The sequence below is a fragment of the Mus musculus genome, chromosome 1 (assembly GCF_000001635.26).
Source record: "Mus musculus strain C57BL/6J chromosome 1, GRCm38.p6 C57BL/6J".
In the NCBI taxonomy this organism is placed as follows: domain Eukaryota; kingdom Metazoa; phylum Chordata; class Mammalia; order Rodentia; family Muridae; genus Mus; species Mus musculus.
In genome coordinates this window covers 93,027,999-93,041,958 of record NC_000067.6, presented here as the reverse complement: position 1 = coordinate 93,041,958, position 13,960 = coordinate 93,027,999, and the positions used below count along the sequence as shown (strand labels likewise).

The 13,960-nt window shown below is 52.0% G+C and overlaps 1 protein-coding gene across 12 annotated transcripts in view; it reads left to right on the top strand.

Annotated features, from left to right (window-relative positions):
* Positions 1-13,960, top strand: part of Kif1a (kinesin family member 1A) — an 86,585-nt gene that overhangs the window by 60,081 nt on the left and 12,544 nt on the right. For 7 of the 12 annotated variants that reach the window (NM_001110315.2, NM_008440.4, NM_001368847.1 and 4 more), the window contains 6 exons: positions 267-385; positions 1,285-1,340; positions 2,106-2,214; positions 2,676-2,742; positions 2,840-2,924; positions 5,008-5,113. In NM_001110315.2, the coding sequence (NP_001103785.1) occupies positions 267-385; positions 1,285-1,340; positions 2,106-2,214; positions 2,676-2,742; positions 2,840-2,924; positions 5,008-5,113 (542 nt within the window). Of the gene's footprint in view, positions 1-266; positions 386-1,284; positions 1,341-2,105; positions 2,215-2,675; positions 2,743-2,839; positions 2,925-5,007; positions 5,114-7,386; positions 7,414-13,960 lie in introns of all 12 variants that reach the window. The other 5 variants (NM_001294149.1, XM_006529155.4, XM_006529159.4 and 2 more) reach the window with 1 other exon arrangement.

Sequence of the window (13,960 nt, the reverse complement as noted above, 5' to 3'; positions counted from 1 at the left end):
CAGGTTGTAGAACCGTCAATGCCATGCTGGGATGTTGACATTACAGCTAGGTAGCAGGGGATCAGTAATGGGTTTAAAATTGGAGCCTTGAATCCATGAAGAGCTCCTGAAAGCTGCTCACAATGAGTCTTGGGCAAATATGAAGACAGGGCATTCAGAGAAGTCATCGCTGGGATTTGTGCTAAGGACAGGTCCCAGAGTGTGGAGTTTTCATGGACACTGAACACTTACAGATATGACCCATACTCTCCCCACTTTTCATTTAGATTGCGGTAGAGGTGACCAAGTCCTTCATCGAATACATCAAGAGCCAGCCCATTGTGTTCGAGGTCTTTGGGCACTACCAGCAGCACCCGTTCCCACCTCTTTGCAAGGATGTCCTCAGGTCAGCTGCCTAGGCCACCCAAGTGTCCTTGTCTCTAGCCAACAGAGCCCAAGTACCTCTCATTCCCCCTCCTTAGCTGACCAGGATGGTCAGAGCATGGCCCACACCTGCCTCTCCCCTTTGGAACTGAGTTCTTTAAGGACCATGTTGTCAGAATGTTGACCATTAGCCATGCATGGGAAGCACCCAGGGGATAGCCAGGTTTTGCTGCCCACTGGCCACTCCTGGGAAGGGAATGTCTGCCTGACTCCCTCAAGCTTTTTAGTCTCCAAGGGTGGAGACTCAGAGGAGAAATCAAAGTGAGGGAGTCTCAAGAGGCTGGGGTGTGAGGTACAGGTACCTGTAGGTCATCTCACTGGATCCAGAAGTTGGGACAGGAAAGGTAGCCATCCCGAGGTCTGGAGATGTGTTGACTGGCCTTCACTCCTCTCCACCTCTATCTCTTGGTTGAGCAGACCTCACAGCTCAGGGATACCCAGAGTATGAGAAGAGAAGAGAAGGCAGCAGAGGTTATTTGGGGCACCAAGTCTCTGGAACCTTACAGGATGGTTGAGGGGCCCTAAGGATTTCTCCTCCCCCATCTAAGTATGTACAGAGACCTGGGCTCTTCCTGGGTCTGTGGAACACAAGAATAGGAGACACATAGATATGGAAACACATGGACATGGGGGGGCACATGGATATTGGGGGTATATAAATATGGGGGACACATGGATGTGGGAACATGTGGATATGGGGGACACATGGATATTAAGGAAGGATACATGGATACTGGAGACAAATGAATATAGGGGACATATAATAGGCTTCTTGTCATCCTTCTCTGCCCTGAGCTGTCCACTCTAGCTAGGACTCACAGACACCAACCCAGGTCTGCTCACTCTGGCTTTTCTTCACAGCCCCCTGAGACCCTCACGTCGCCACTTCCCCAGGGTCATGCCGTTATCCAAGCCAGGTAGGTGAGGGTCTCCTGAGTCCAGTGGGGGCAGTGAAGGCCCACACTACAGCTACAAGTGTGGTTGAACCTGCTGTGAATGTAATGGTCTTCCAGGCTACAGATGCCATAGCAGGTGTCTTTTGGCCTTGCTTCATGTCTGTGGAGGGTATAGTGTTTAGCTGTGTGCTCTTTTGGTCATCCCAGTCCGCAAGGGAGACATTTAGAGCCAGTGTCTGGTGGCGTGATGAGTATTCAGAGGGGACTTTGTGGAGGAAAGGCTCAGAGCAGGGGCTATGGGCAGACATGGTTGGGCCCAGGAATACTGGGAGGCAGATGCTGTCAGGAAGTGGACATATTGGAGGGCCAGCAGAGCTGAGTTTAGGGCATGCTAGGCAAGGTGTAGGTGCTGACAGAACATACTTGGACTGATACATTTGGCTGTAGTCAAGGGTAGCACAGGTAACTGATCAAGCATAGAGGTCCTGTCCATAGGATAGGGCCTCTAAGCAAGTGTTTCTGCTGACTTAGTGGTGTTTAGAGTGAAGCCAACACCCTTGTACCCAGGTGTGTAAGGGCACATGCTCATCCTTGCGTATAGAGAGCATAAGTGGCCACACATCTGAGACCACGCCAGGTTTCTCAGGCCTGGCTGCCTACAGCTAAGGGTAGCCTGGCCATGGGTATACACCAGTGGGCACCTCTTTGAGAAAGTTGTTGCCCATGCAGCCTTTAATGCCCTCTCCCTGATAACTGCATTAGAGCATCACTTTCTTGTCTTCCTAGTGCCCGCCACTAAGCTCAGCACGATGACACGGCCTTCCCCAGGTCCCTGCCATTGCAAGTATGACCTGCTGGTCTACTTCGAGATCTGCGAGCTGGAAGCCAATGGCGAGTGAGTTGGGTACCCACTGTGCTCAGGTTGGGCACCAGCTTGGGGCCCAAGAGGATGTGATTAAAGAAGAGAGGGCGCTGGAAACAGTATTCTGGTCGCCGCTGAGAATTCACAATGGCCAACTTGGAAAAGGAGAGGGTGCTTTGAGCTGATGTCTGGGGAGGCCTGGGACCAGGTTCTCCATGAGTGTCCCAAGCTTAAGGCACAGTACAGGAGCCCTGGCATTACCCAGGTCACTGGGTGTAGATGTCTGACTTGTAGGAATGGGGGAAATATGAGACCCTGAGAGCTTCTGTAGAGAGTCAGCCCAGAAGGACCTGACTCTGAGAACTAGGCTACTTGCTCTTCTGAAGGGTTGGTCAAGGCTCCGGTTTTCAGCTCTGCTGACTATGGGACCAGGTCCTGTGCTACGGGTGGGATGGAGAAAGGGCTCTGTACCTTACCATCACCATCTTTTCCAGTTACATCCCTGCTGTGGTGGACCACCGTGGTGGCATGCCGTGCATGGGGACTTTCCTTCTCCATCAGGTGGGGACCCTTAACTTGACCACCTCAAAACTTGTCCCCCTCCAAAAGTTACATCCCCAGTGCCAACTAACTGTCCCCCTCTCCTGGCATGTGGCAGGGCATCCAGAGACGGATAACTGTGACACTGTTACATGAGACAGGAAGCCACATCCGCTGGAAGGAAGTGCGCGAGCTAGTTGTGGGTGAGTGGGGCAGGCAGCGGGTGCCTTGGGAGTGTTTTGGACAAATACCTGGGTTCTAACCGCAGCACTGCCCTAGATGTGTGGCTCTGACTCAGGTCATGAAGTCTTTCTGTGCCTCCTCAGCCTGTCACCCAAAAGGGAGAGCCTTGGCTCTGTTATAGCCTCACATTTCTTCCTAATCTGTGCTGCCCTTCCAGGGTTGCTGAACCACAACTAAATGGCTTAAAACAGCAGACAATGGCTGGGCGTCATAGTTCTGGAAATCAGGGTGCCAGCAATAAGCATGCTGTCTGGGACACTGCAGGGCCCTTCTCTGCATTACCTGGTCTTGGGAGGTGGCTGTAGTCCTGAGTGTCCTTAGCTTGTAGAAGACTATTCCAATCCTATGCTTGACAGGGTGGGTTCCATGCATTTTGGTAGTATCGGCATTTGGGAAGTCGGTTGACTGCACTCACTCTAGGATGACTTCAGCTTGGCTAATGACACTGTAGCACACTGTCTCCTCAGGACTCTAACACACCCTGTTAGGGAGGGCAAGAGCACAGTCTTTCTCTGTGACTTCCTCTTTTGAACTCTGCTTTACCAAGATGTCCTCTAGACTCTCATTTGGGGACACAGTAGATAGATATCCATCCCAGTGTGTAGTCCCACTACCCTTAAGCATATCTCTCTAGAAGCTTCTTCCCAGCCCTGGTTTTATGGACCAGGTAGGTGGGAGCTCAAGAGTGATGTCATCAGAGCCCCCTTTCTGCAGGGTTGTGGATAGTTGGTCTGGGTATCAGAGTGGACACTTGTGTTTTATAAGTTTTGTGTCAGGGATAAGAAAAAGCCTGAAACCAGTGCTCAAAGGATCCTATGGGAGGAATCCAAACAGTGACTCTATTCCAGGATTAAGGTCAGACCTAGCACTTGTCTTCTGGACCATGCTTTACCTGAGGATGGGCAGGGCTGCTGCCTATGCTGGCATCCAGTGGTGTCCTACTCACTATGTCCTCCTACTCAGACGGGCATCCCAGCCTATCTCAAGTTTCATCTCCTTCCTCCTATTTTTCTAAGAATGCAGACACCAAAGGCTGCTGATTTGGGGTGGCAATTGGGGATTTAAAAGAAGTAGAACAATAACTGCTGTGATCCAATCCCGTTCAGGTTATAGATGAGCCCCAAGCCTAGCATCCCTCCTTGGAAGGCATGGGTCTTTTAGGCCCTACAAAGGAGCATTATGGGGAGGGGCCAGCAAAGTAGAGAAAAGACAAGACCCTTTGACCTTAGTCTATTCCCTAACTCCCTCTTGTGTCCTGCCTATGCATGTCCATCAGATCCTTAGGCAGAGAGCTCTGTGGAGGTCAGGACCCCGGGGCTGAGCATTTGTTCTGAGGATGCTCTCCTTGCCCTAAACCCCTTCCTGCCACACGAATTCCAGACACTGGAGAATATGGCATTAAAAACGGGGTGGGGGGTGGCTGGAGAACCCCAAATTGCCTCCTCCCAGAATCCTTGTGCTGCAGAGCCGCAGGGAAGTAGCTAGACTGTGCAGGGGAAGAAAGGGAAGCTGCTCACACTGTTGCCGGAGCAGGGGACTTAGGAGCCATCTGTGTGCTCCTTCAAGTGATCAGAGAGTTGCTTCCAGGATGAAGAATTATGAAATGAAGCATCTCTCACAGACAGATGGACTTCAAATGCAGGGGTCTCTCAGGTTCTGGAAGAGTGGCCAGTACTCAGATTTATTGATATTTTAAAGCATTAAATTGGGTAGGGCCACCCCCTCATCTTGCTTTGGTCTCTGTGTCCCACAGGTAGCCCGAGCTTGTTAAACTAGATAGCTGAGATCCACCAGAAAGTGTAATTATAGCTACAATATAGAAAGCCAGGCTGGAAGGAGACAGACGGAAAAGGCAAGGAGCATGTTACAGGGGCCACTGGGACCTACCCCTCAGCCTCCCTGTTCACTCTGGTGCCTTTGACTGCATGGCCCGTAGTCATGTAGGGAATCCACTTGACATCTTAGCTTCTGTCCAGAGGCCTCAGCATATCACAACCACTAGGCTTCCTAGGCACCGACACTTCACCACTGCCCTTCCCATAGGTCGCATCCGAAACACCCCAGAAACTGACGAAGCTCTGATTGACCCCAACATCTTGTCCCTCAACATCCTCTCATCAGGATACGTCCATCCAGCCCAGGATGACCGGTGAGTACCACAAGAAAGGTGGGAGGACCACAACCCCTGCTGACCAACTCCCACAAAGGCCAACCACCAACTTACCGTGGCCTCCACTGACCCAGCCGCTCATGGCATGGCCAGCTCCAGGCCTATCTGCCCTCTTTCTGACCCTTGCGGGAACAGTGCAGTGAGTGGTGGCCCATGGGCTCTGAGTCTCTCTGCTCACTTGATCGCATGTCTCCCGTTTCTGGTTTACACACTCATGCCATCCCATCACCTAACAGGGGGCCAGAATGGGCTGAGAGAGTTAAGTCCTGTCCTCGAGAGCTCATGGGTAGACGGTTGGTGGGATGGGATGGGAGGCTTGCACGCAGGCCATGGTTCTGAAAACCACATTGGTGTGAACAGGTCTGAAGTCTCTGGCAGTTGTCCAGGAATGGGTGGTGACAAAAAAGACAATCCAGAACCCGCAGAGTTGGCAGTCGAACTACTTGGGTAGAGGGTGACTATGGGTCACCAGTTGTCACATGCTTCTTGTCACTTTCCAACCTCCAGATTGTCCCAGCTCCCACCCTTATTTGAACAGGAGAGGGGTAATGGAGCCCTAAGATGCTCTTGGCAGCCCTGTAGGGTTTGCCAGGGTACATGGGCTTGACAGAGGTCTCACGGAGCCTGCCAAGGGCCAGGCACTGCAAGAGTCACCCTGTCAGGGAGGATGTCTAACTGGACAAAGGCGCCTGGGACAGTCTTCCAAGGATTTGTGGTGACGTTTAACAGGGCCTGAGCCCCAGCCTGGCTCTTCCCCAGTAACTCAGCCTGGTGCAGTGCCAAGGAACCAAAAGCTAACCTGGGAGCTACAGCTAGGGCTATTTGTGGAGAAAAACGTTTTGAGGGGGAGGCACCCTTGGAGAGTCGAGGGAGGGGTTGTATGGTCCCAGAATCCTGAGCATGGCCTGTGTTCTTCCAGCTCCCGAGTCCAGAGCTCCACTTCTTCACAGACAGCTGAGGAGGAGCCAGAAGAGGCCCTTCTCTCCCATAGGCATAGCGGGAGGCAGCCAAGGGCAGAGCAGGGCAGGGCTGGGCAGCAGTCAGGACAGGGGATGGGACAGGACAGAGACCCTAGCACACGCGTGGCTCTGGTCCTCACTCTATTTCTGGAGGTGTTTTCTGAGGAACACGGCACTCTGAGGGATAGGCTGGAGTTCACAGCAAGCACTAAGAGGGAGCCAGACTCCAACATGAACTGGGATCTAGAGCTTCCTCTGGTCGTCCATCTCCTCTTGCTCCACAAATGCAGCTGGCTGAGGCAGAGAGACCCACTACTGCTAATATGGGTGCTGCCCATGAGTATGGACCACTATGCCTGGGCCACAGAGGCAAGGGTAGGGGCTGGGACAGCCTGTCTGCCATTGAGTGCTAAAGAGATGCTTTGGGGTCTGGGAGTGACTTTATCCTCGACCTCTGACCATCCTTTTGCAAGCATTTTGGGGGAAAGGGTGAGTGGCGGGGTCAAAAGGTCTGTGGATAGGTTGGAGCCCCCAGGCTTCCCTTCCTAGTTATCTCCTTGGACTAAAGACCTTGTTGCTGGTATCTTCCTATCATCTTGCCATCAGCCCAGATGTTGAGGTGTCCTTGACTCTGGCTAGGTGGGGGTGACTGGGAGGTCAAGACTCATTGTACCTAAGCTGGCAGAACTTTGGTTAAGCAGGCTCACCCATGGCACTGATCTGATTAGCTTCTGTCCAACCCCACATCTAGGCTGGAGGCCCTGGGTGCTGGGAGGATGGATGATATAACAGGGGAGCACAGATGTGGCCCCTCGCTTGGTTCCTGCCCTTGCTGCTCCTGCTGGTGCAACCCCAGCCCCCCTTAGCCCCCAGAAAAGTCTCAGGCACGCTCCTTAGCCCATGGCCTCCTTCCCAAGGCCCGCTGGGGCCAGCTTCCTGTTCCCTGGACATGGCTGACATCCTAGGAGCCTTTGTGGGAAAGGCTGCTCAGAGACCAGCCACTCCACAGAGGCTGAGGCTGAGGCTGAGGCTGAGGCTGAGGCTGAGGCTGAGGCTGAGGCTGAGGCTGAATCTTGGGCCTGGCCTAGCTCTGCTCAGGGCCTCAGGCTGCCATGCGCTTTGCCACACCTGGGCCTCTTCCTGCTCCATGGTCCCTGCTTTGCAGCCTCCCTGGCCCCCTAATGGGTCTGCCAGCCACAGGCAGCCCCCTGCTGCCGCTTGCTGCTGCTACCCCGCTGTCCTGCTGCCCACCCGCAGCCCCTTCACTAACGTGTGGTTGTTTGTGTTTTACAGGCAGTTTCTTGATTCGGACATACCTAGGTATCATTTCTGTCCCTTGGTTTGATTTCGGCCTCTACCTTCCCTCCTTCCCCGGTCACTTACACAACCCTGAACTTTTAATTTCCAGCTTTTTCAACTCATAACTTGCTCACCTTTCCTTCCTGTTTCTCCCTCCTTTTAATTTCATTTCCTTGGAATATCATTCTGGTTTTATTTTCATGTCCCCTCCCCTAGCCCCCATCTTCCTGGCTGAGTCTCTCCTGCCTCCTCTGGCCTTCTCTCCTGATTTCGGCTGCTTTTGTAGTTTTCTGCCTCTGTAGACACTGGCTGGCCTCCCGCTCCTCCCACCCCAGCCTTGCCTTCTATGCAGACCTCTAGCCTGGCCGCCAGTCGGTGCAGTTATCTCCCGCATGCAGGCTGGACAACCCGGCTGCTGGGCTGCACCAGCTCACAAGGGCCAGCCACTCCCTGCAAGGGGCCATAGCAGGCAGAGCTGGGAGCACGGGGAAGGGGCAGACAGGACCCACTGCCAGGAGACTCGGGCTCCCATGTGCTCCACAGCTGCCCAGGAGCCCTTCCCAGGCCATGTCAGGAAGAGGGGCATCTATCTAGCTTTGCTACCCCTGCCATGGCCTCCGCCTCACTTTTTGGAAGTGGCAGGCAGTAACTCTATGAGAAGACTAGCAGGCTTTTGAACATGGCCTGTATCCATTTCAGACTTGCTCTCAGTGCTGGGTCCTGGTAGGGGAGATTGCTGTAGCTTCCTTGCACCCGGCTTGAGGAAGTCCCCACACACACTAACCTATGATTGGGGCTCAGTGACCACTGGAGAAGGACAACCTCCAAGTCTTGAGTTCATAGTGGGTCCAGGAAGAACTTAGGGGCTGCTCTGAATGGGAAGCCAAGGCATCACCTCTGGACAGTTGCAGGATGGTGACCAGAGCTTCATGAAGGTCATCTGTCTCATGGGTCAGCTTTCTTAAAGTCCTGAGTGCTTCAAAGTTTAAGTTGCACCACCTAGATAGAGCTCTAGAGAGAGTGGGCACAGCCCGGACTTCAGGCTGTGTCCTTGTCTGTTCACAGTTGTAATGGTCAGTGCAGATAACATTCATTTGCTATCTTGCCTGGATACCTGGGAGTGAGGGCCCGAGGAGGAGACCCTGTGGGCAGAGCTGTGGCCCTCTCAGGCATATTCTCTGGGTCATGGGGGTGGGAAACATCTGAGTTACTAAGCAGATCTTTTCTACACGCTGAATGGACCCTCCCTGGGGAACCTGAGGCTAAGTGAGGCAGAAACCTCATCATGAGACAACTGAAGTGGTGGCCAAACTCAAGCAAGGGACACAGTCGTGCCAAGCCTATGCATTCCTGATGCTCTCTCCCTACCAAGATGAGCTCACTGGAAGAGGTGGCCTGTGGGCTGGCTCTGGAGGCAAATAATCTATGCTCAACCCCATATAGAATTGAGCTTGCATCTGCTGGTGGCTTCTGTGTGTTTGAGAGGTCTTGACTGGGTCAGAAAGCCCCGGCTGTAAACATCTAGTGCCCCCAGTGAGCTTCTGGATAAGCAAGGAGACATTGGCATAGTGCAAAGGAAGGAATCTCGTCTACTTTGGGATTTCTTCCTCAGCCCACAGGTCACAAACTCTTGCTTAAGCACCTGGGTTTGACCTTCCTGTAACTGTCCCCCCCCCCCATTCTAAAAATAAATTTGATAGGAACAGGCCTGGGGCTTGGCCTCTTGGGAGGGAAGGAAGGAAGGGAGAGAGGGAAGGAAGGAAAGGAGAGAGGGAAGGAGGGAGGCAGAGGCAGGCAAGAAAGGAAGGAAGCAAAGAAGGGAATTAACCAGTCCTTAGACTGATCCACGGGAGAGGGAGCCACTGTGGTGGCCGGTACAACCACCACTGTCATGGAGGGGAGAAACCTTATCCCATGTGATCCTGGGACCGCACAGCTGAGCTAGAGGCAGCCTGGCAGAGTCATTTGCTATCTAAAGGTTGACAACTGCCAAAACTTTCTGGGAATCAGCTCGCCGCTGAGGATGGGGAGCAGTGGTGGCTGCAGGCTGGGGTGAATCCACTGATTCATGCAAGGCTCTCAGCTCAGACCCAACACAGAGTCTCCCGTTATTGTCACGGACAGTGGCATTTGTGTCAAACTGCAGAGCTCGTGAAGATTCACGGTTTTTATCCTAACAGCCGAGGAACCACAGCTAGGGTCCACCACTGGGGATCACATATGGGGCCTCCATGAGAGGCGTGGAGTGTTAGTGTGGGCGTTTGTTGCTTACCCACATTTTTATTGGACATTCGATCTGACATTCCACCCACCCTGTGCTCCTTCCAATGGCCTCACATTTTGCCTCCCTGACTTACAGGGTTTACCTGAATGGGCGTAAGGGTAACAGGTCCTTCTGGAGTATCCGTAGGTAGTAGACAAGCTGCTGGATCCTTGCTCTCTTACTTGCCAGGTTTTGGAACTCATTTTCCTAGTGCTTTGAGGGTTCTCTAGCTTCCTGGAGAGGGCCAGGTGAAGGGTCTCATGGAAAGCTATTTCCCCGTCTACATCCCCTGATACATTGTGAGCCGATAGCATTCACTCTTTCAGGAATCCCTGAGTCCTGTGAGCTGCATCTGGCTTGACATTAGGAATTGTGGGTCCAGAGACCCAAAGCCTATTGGATACTCATTTACCCTGCCCCCACTGAAGCTGCTGACTGAGCAGGCTCTGTCCTTGCCTTGAGGTCCAGGGGCTGGGTAGCAAAGAGCTTGGCACGTCAGGATCCAGCTCCTGAACCTCCTTGTTAAGGGGTAGGCCCAGTGGAGAGATAGCACCAGGGTGGAGGAGTTCAACCATACTGGGAGTAAAAAGGGGTCCTACGAATACAAGAGGAGAGCCAGGGGGCAAGGGCTTGATTGCTCTCATGGTCAGATTAAGCAACTGACCAGAATTTCCCTAAAGGTAGGTCTGGCCAGATACTTCCTTCTCCAAGGGTAGTGACTATCAAGACTGGGCCTGCAGATGTGGATCACGTCGTGGAGTAAAGGCTATCTTCCAGGGGCATGAGACATTATCAGCTCTGGCTGCCTCTGCTGGGCTGGGGATCCAGCACTTTCCAGATGGATCTTGAGTAGACTCCCACTCTGTTTTTCTGGGTTCCCGTACATTCCCATTGTCTGTGACTCAGGATGCAGCTGTCTGCAACCCCTTGTAGCCTGTTTGCCATCCCAACTTCTCAGCCCACATCCTTGGCAGGCTTCATGCTCAACAGCACTTCCTTCTCTAGGATGCTCTCCTCTCCTGCTTATCTTGGATCTTCCCTTTAGGGAGTATGTCTCCAGGTTAGACTTCAGGCTTCAGCTTCATGGTTCCCCAAAGGATAGAGCCCTCAAAGTAGCCATGGTGACCTTGAAGAGTGAAGAAAGTAGGCCAGGATGATCAGGACCCAGCCCACAGGGAGGGTTGGGAGTACAGCTTGCTAAGATTCCTGGTCCAGCCTCCACAGGGTGTTTTGGTGGCAGCAGCTCAGTTATTGTGCTAGGGGAAGGTCCAGCTGCATGTGGCCACCATCTGGCTTGAGCCATCAGAGCTGGAACTATGGGTTCTCTAGAGCCACAGAACTTATGGGTAGTCTCTATATAGTAAAGGAATTTGTTGATGACTTACAATCTGCAGTCTAACTCCCAACAGTGGTCAGCAGCAGCTGTGAATGGAAGTCCAAGGATCTAGCAGTTGCTCAGTCCCACAAGGCAAGCAGGCAGAAGGAGAGAAAGAGTGTAAATCTTCCTTCTTCCAATGTCCTTATTCCAGGCAGTGGTGGTGCATGCCTTTAATCCCAGCACTTGGGAGGCAGAGGCAGACGGATTTCTGACTTCAAGGCCAGCCTGGTCTACAGAGTGAGTTTCAGGACAACCAAGGCTATGCAGAGAAACCCTGTCTTGACAAACAAAAAACAAACAAACAAATAAGGAAAAGAAAGATTCTTCCAATGTCCTTATGTAGGTCTCCAGCAGAAGGTGTAGCCCAGATTAAAGGTGTGTGCTACCACGCCTTTAATTCCAGATGACCTTGAATTCAGTGGTCTCCCTGTCTTAATCTTCTGGAATTCATAGCCACTATGCCTCAAGATCTCCATGCCAAGATCCAGGTCAGAAACTTGTATCACCCAGCCTCCAGATTAAGATCACTGGTAAGCCTCCAATCCTGGATTGTAGTTCATTCCAGATATAGTCAAGTTGACAACCAGGAATAGCCACTACAGGTGGGATCTGTGCTTGACTGTGTATTGTGTCATAACCAGACCTTTAGCACGGAATCTCTAAGGTCAGACTCAAGGTCATTCTCCTGCTCTCAGTTTGCCAACAGTCAAGCCTCGGGAGGGAAGGAGCTGCCCTATTGTAATCTGGGGACTAATGACACACTGGGAGTCAGTGTGTGAGATAGCTTCCTTGGAGGACCTCAGTCTCCCTCTCTAGAAACAAACTTACCAGGGCACACCTGGGTTTCTGGCCACAGTCTTAGGTCTTGAGTTTTATATTTAGAGCCTCAGAAAATCCACTTACAATGAGACCTACTTTGTTTGCCCTCTGTGGCTGGCATACCTTTAAGATTTAAGGGTCAGAGATATTGGGGCAATTTAAATATACTTTGATAATCAGCAGCAGCAGGCAGAGAGCTTTGCCAAAGAGTGAAAACATTTATTTACAAATGTGTATGGGAACTCACGTGTCAGAGTAACCCACAGGCGTATTTAGAGAGTGTGAGGCAAGAGGAAGTTTTTTAAAGTTTTTTTTTTTTTTTAAATCACACCAGGTATTTTGAAACAGTAATCTTTAGCCACAATGATCAATACCAAGAGACGTCAGTAGTAGGTCGAATAGATACGCTGGGCAGCTATACTCGTAGCAGTACATGTGCAAGCTCATGGTCTTTTGACTGTCTCGTGACCGTTACAAATTGTGTAACGAGAAGCAATTGTGGTGAGAAACCTCTCTCCCTGGCTTTATCCCTTGTCTGTCATAGGTGACTAGGGGACAGTGTACTCTTCCTTTCACAATATCACAGACAGTAGGACCTGGCGCTCTGTGGAGCTTGGTGTTCTCAGCGCCCTCTGGAGGCCGGGCAAGAAGTGTATCTACCTTTGGAAGTATCAGCAGCTAGACCTGAAGCTGGGCTCCCATTGCTGATCCAGTTCTGGACAGACTGGGAAAACTGTGTGTTCCTAATTTACAAGCATGTGGTGGCATGGGATCACTTGCCTAGGTCCCTGCAGTGTGGTTGTGATGATAGTGGAGGCAGATGGAGGAAGTGCTCCACACACCCACTGTCCTCTCTGTGGGCAACACTTACACAGTGAATCTGCAGTGTTCCTCTCATGGGTCGTCCTCTGCCTGAGCACTATAATTGCTGTACCACAGGAGTTTGGCTGTCCTGTCTGTAGGCCTGCAAGGGCAGTTGTGTCCCCTGGGGAAAGATGAGAACCACCCAGTAAGTCTCCTGATGTCCCTCCAGGTCAAGTGAGCCAGTTGGAAGCAGGATCTTGCCTGAAGGCCCAGACTGTTACATCCTTGGGCTCTGGTTATAGAAGGAGCCTTGTTGGCCACTCTTCTGAGGATCCTATGGGACCTGCCCCACCTTCTGCATGGTGCAGACTAGCCATTTCACATCCCTTCCATGGGGGGGGTGGGGCAAGGGATGCCATGTCTGTGGGGACACCAAGGGAGTGCACACAGTAGACAGGGATTCAGTTAACACCAGAAGGGCAGTAGCGAGAGCAGTTTGTGATGGAGGGACTTTCCCTGTGCTAGGCCTGCTTACTAAGCTGTATTTGGGGATAATGGGCAGTGGAACCATAGCCAAAGCCAAAGTCAACTGAAATTCTCTGCTCACAGGGGGACACCACTTAGAATTTCTAATGCAGCAGTCTGGGGTGAAGCTCAAGAATCCACATATTAACAAGTTCCTGAGTGGTGTAGGGTTTTAAACTCTTTGGAGCCACTACCTTGTGACTAGATGCTATGGTCCCCTACAGGTTGGGAGACTTGCATCTGGAGAAGGCCTCTTGTTGAACAAAGACCTCCTGCCACAAGAAGCAGGAGATGCATGTGTGTGCACTGTCTTCTTCTGAAGCCATGAGTTCAGTCATGGAGAACCCCTGCCAACCTTACTTAATTCTTCTGGTAGCCACATCTCTAGATACTGTCTTTCCATCCTGTGGATGCCTCACAATGGGGCTTAAAGTTTGACCCAGGGATGCTGGGGCCCCCATCTCCAAATTGGTTAAATGTCAGCCTATGAGGAGTGGAAGGCTGTGTGGAAGAGGTGCAGGCTTCCCCAAGTACTCGATGCCCAGTGATCCAAAGTGGATCCTGTACTCCACATGGTGTGAGCTTCCACTGTGGCCTCTAAGGGCCTTTCTTTCCATTGTCTGTGACCTGGGCTCTCCTACGTAGTCCACCTTAGCTTCTCTAATTCTGCTCTTCTGCCTTATGGTTGATGGTAATTCATCATGGGTCCCACATAACAACCTGCACGTTTGGTGGGTCCCACAAAGGTAGCAGTTCCTCTGTTACCTCCCCAGCCCCCT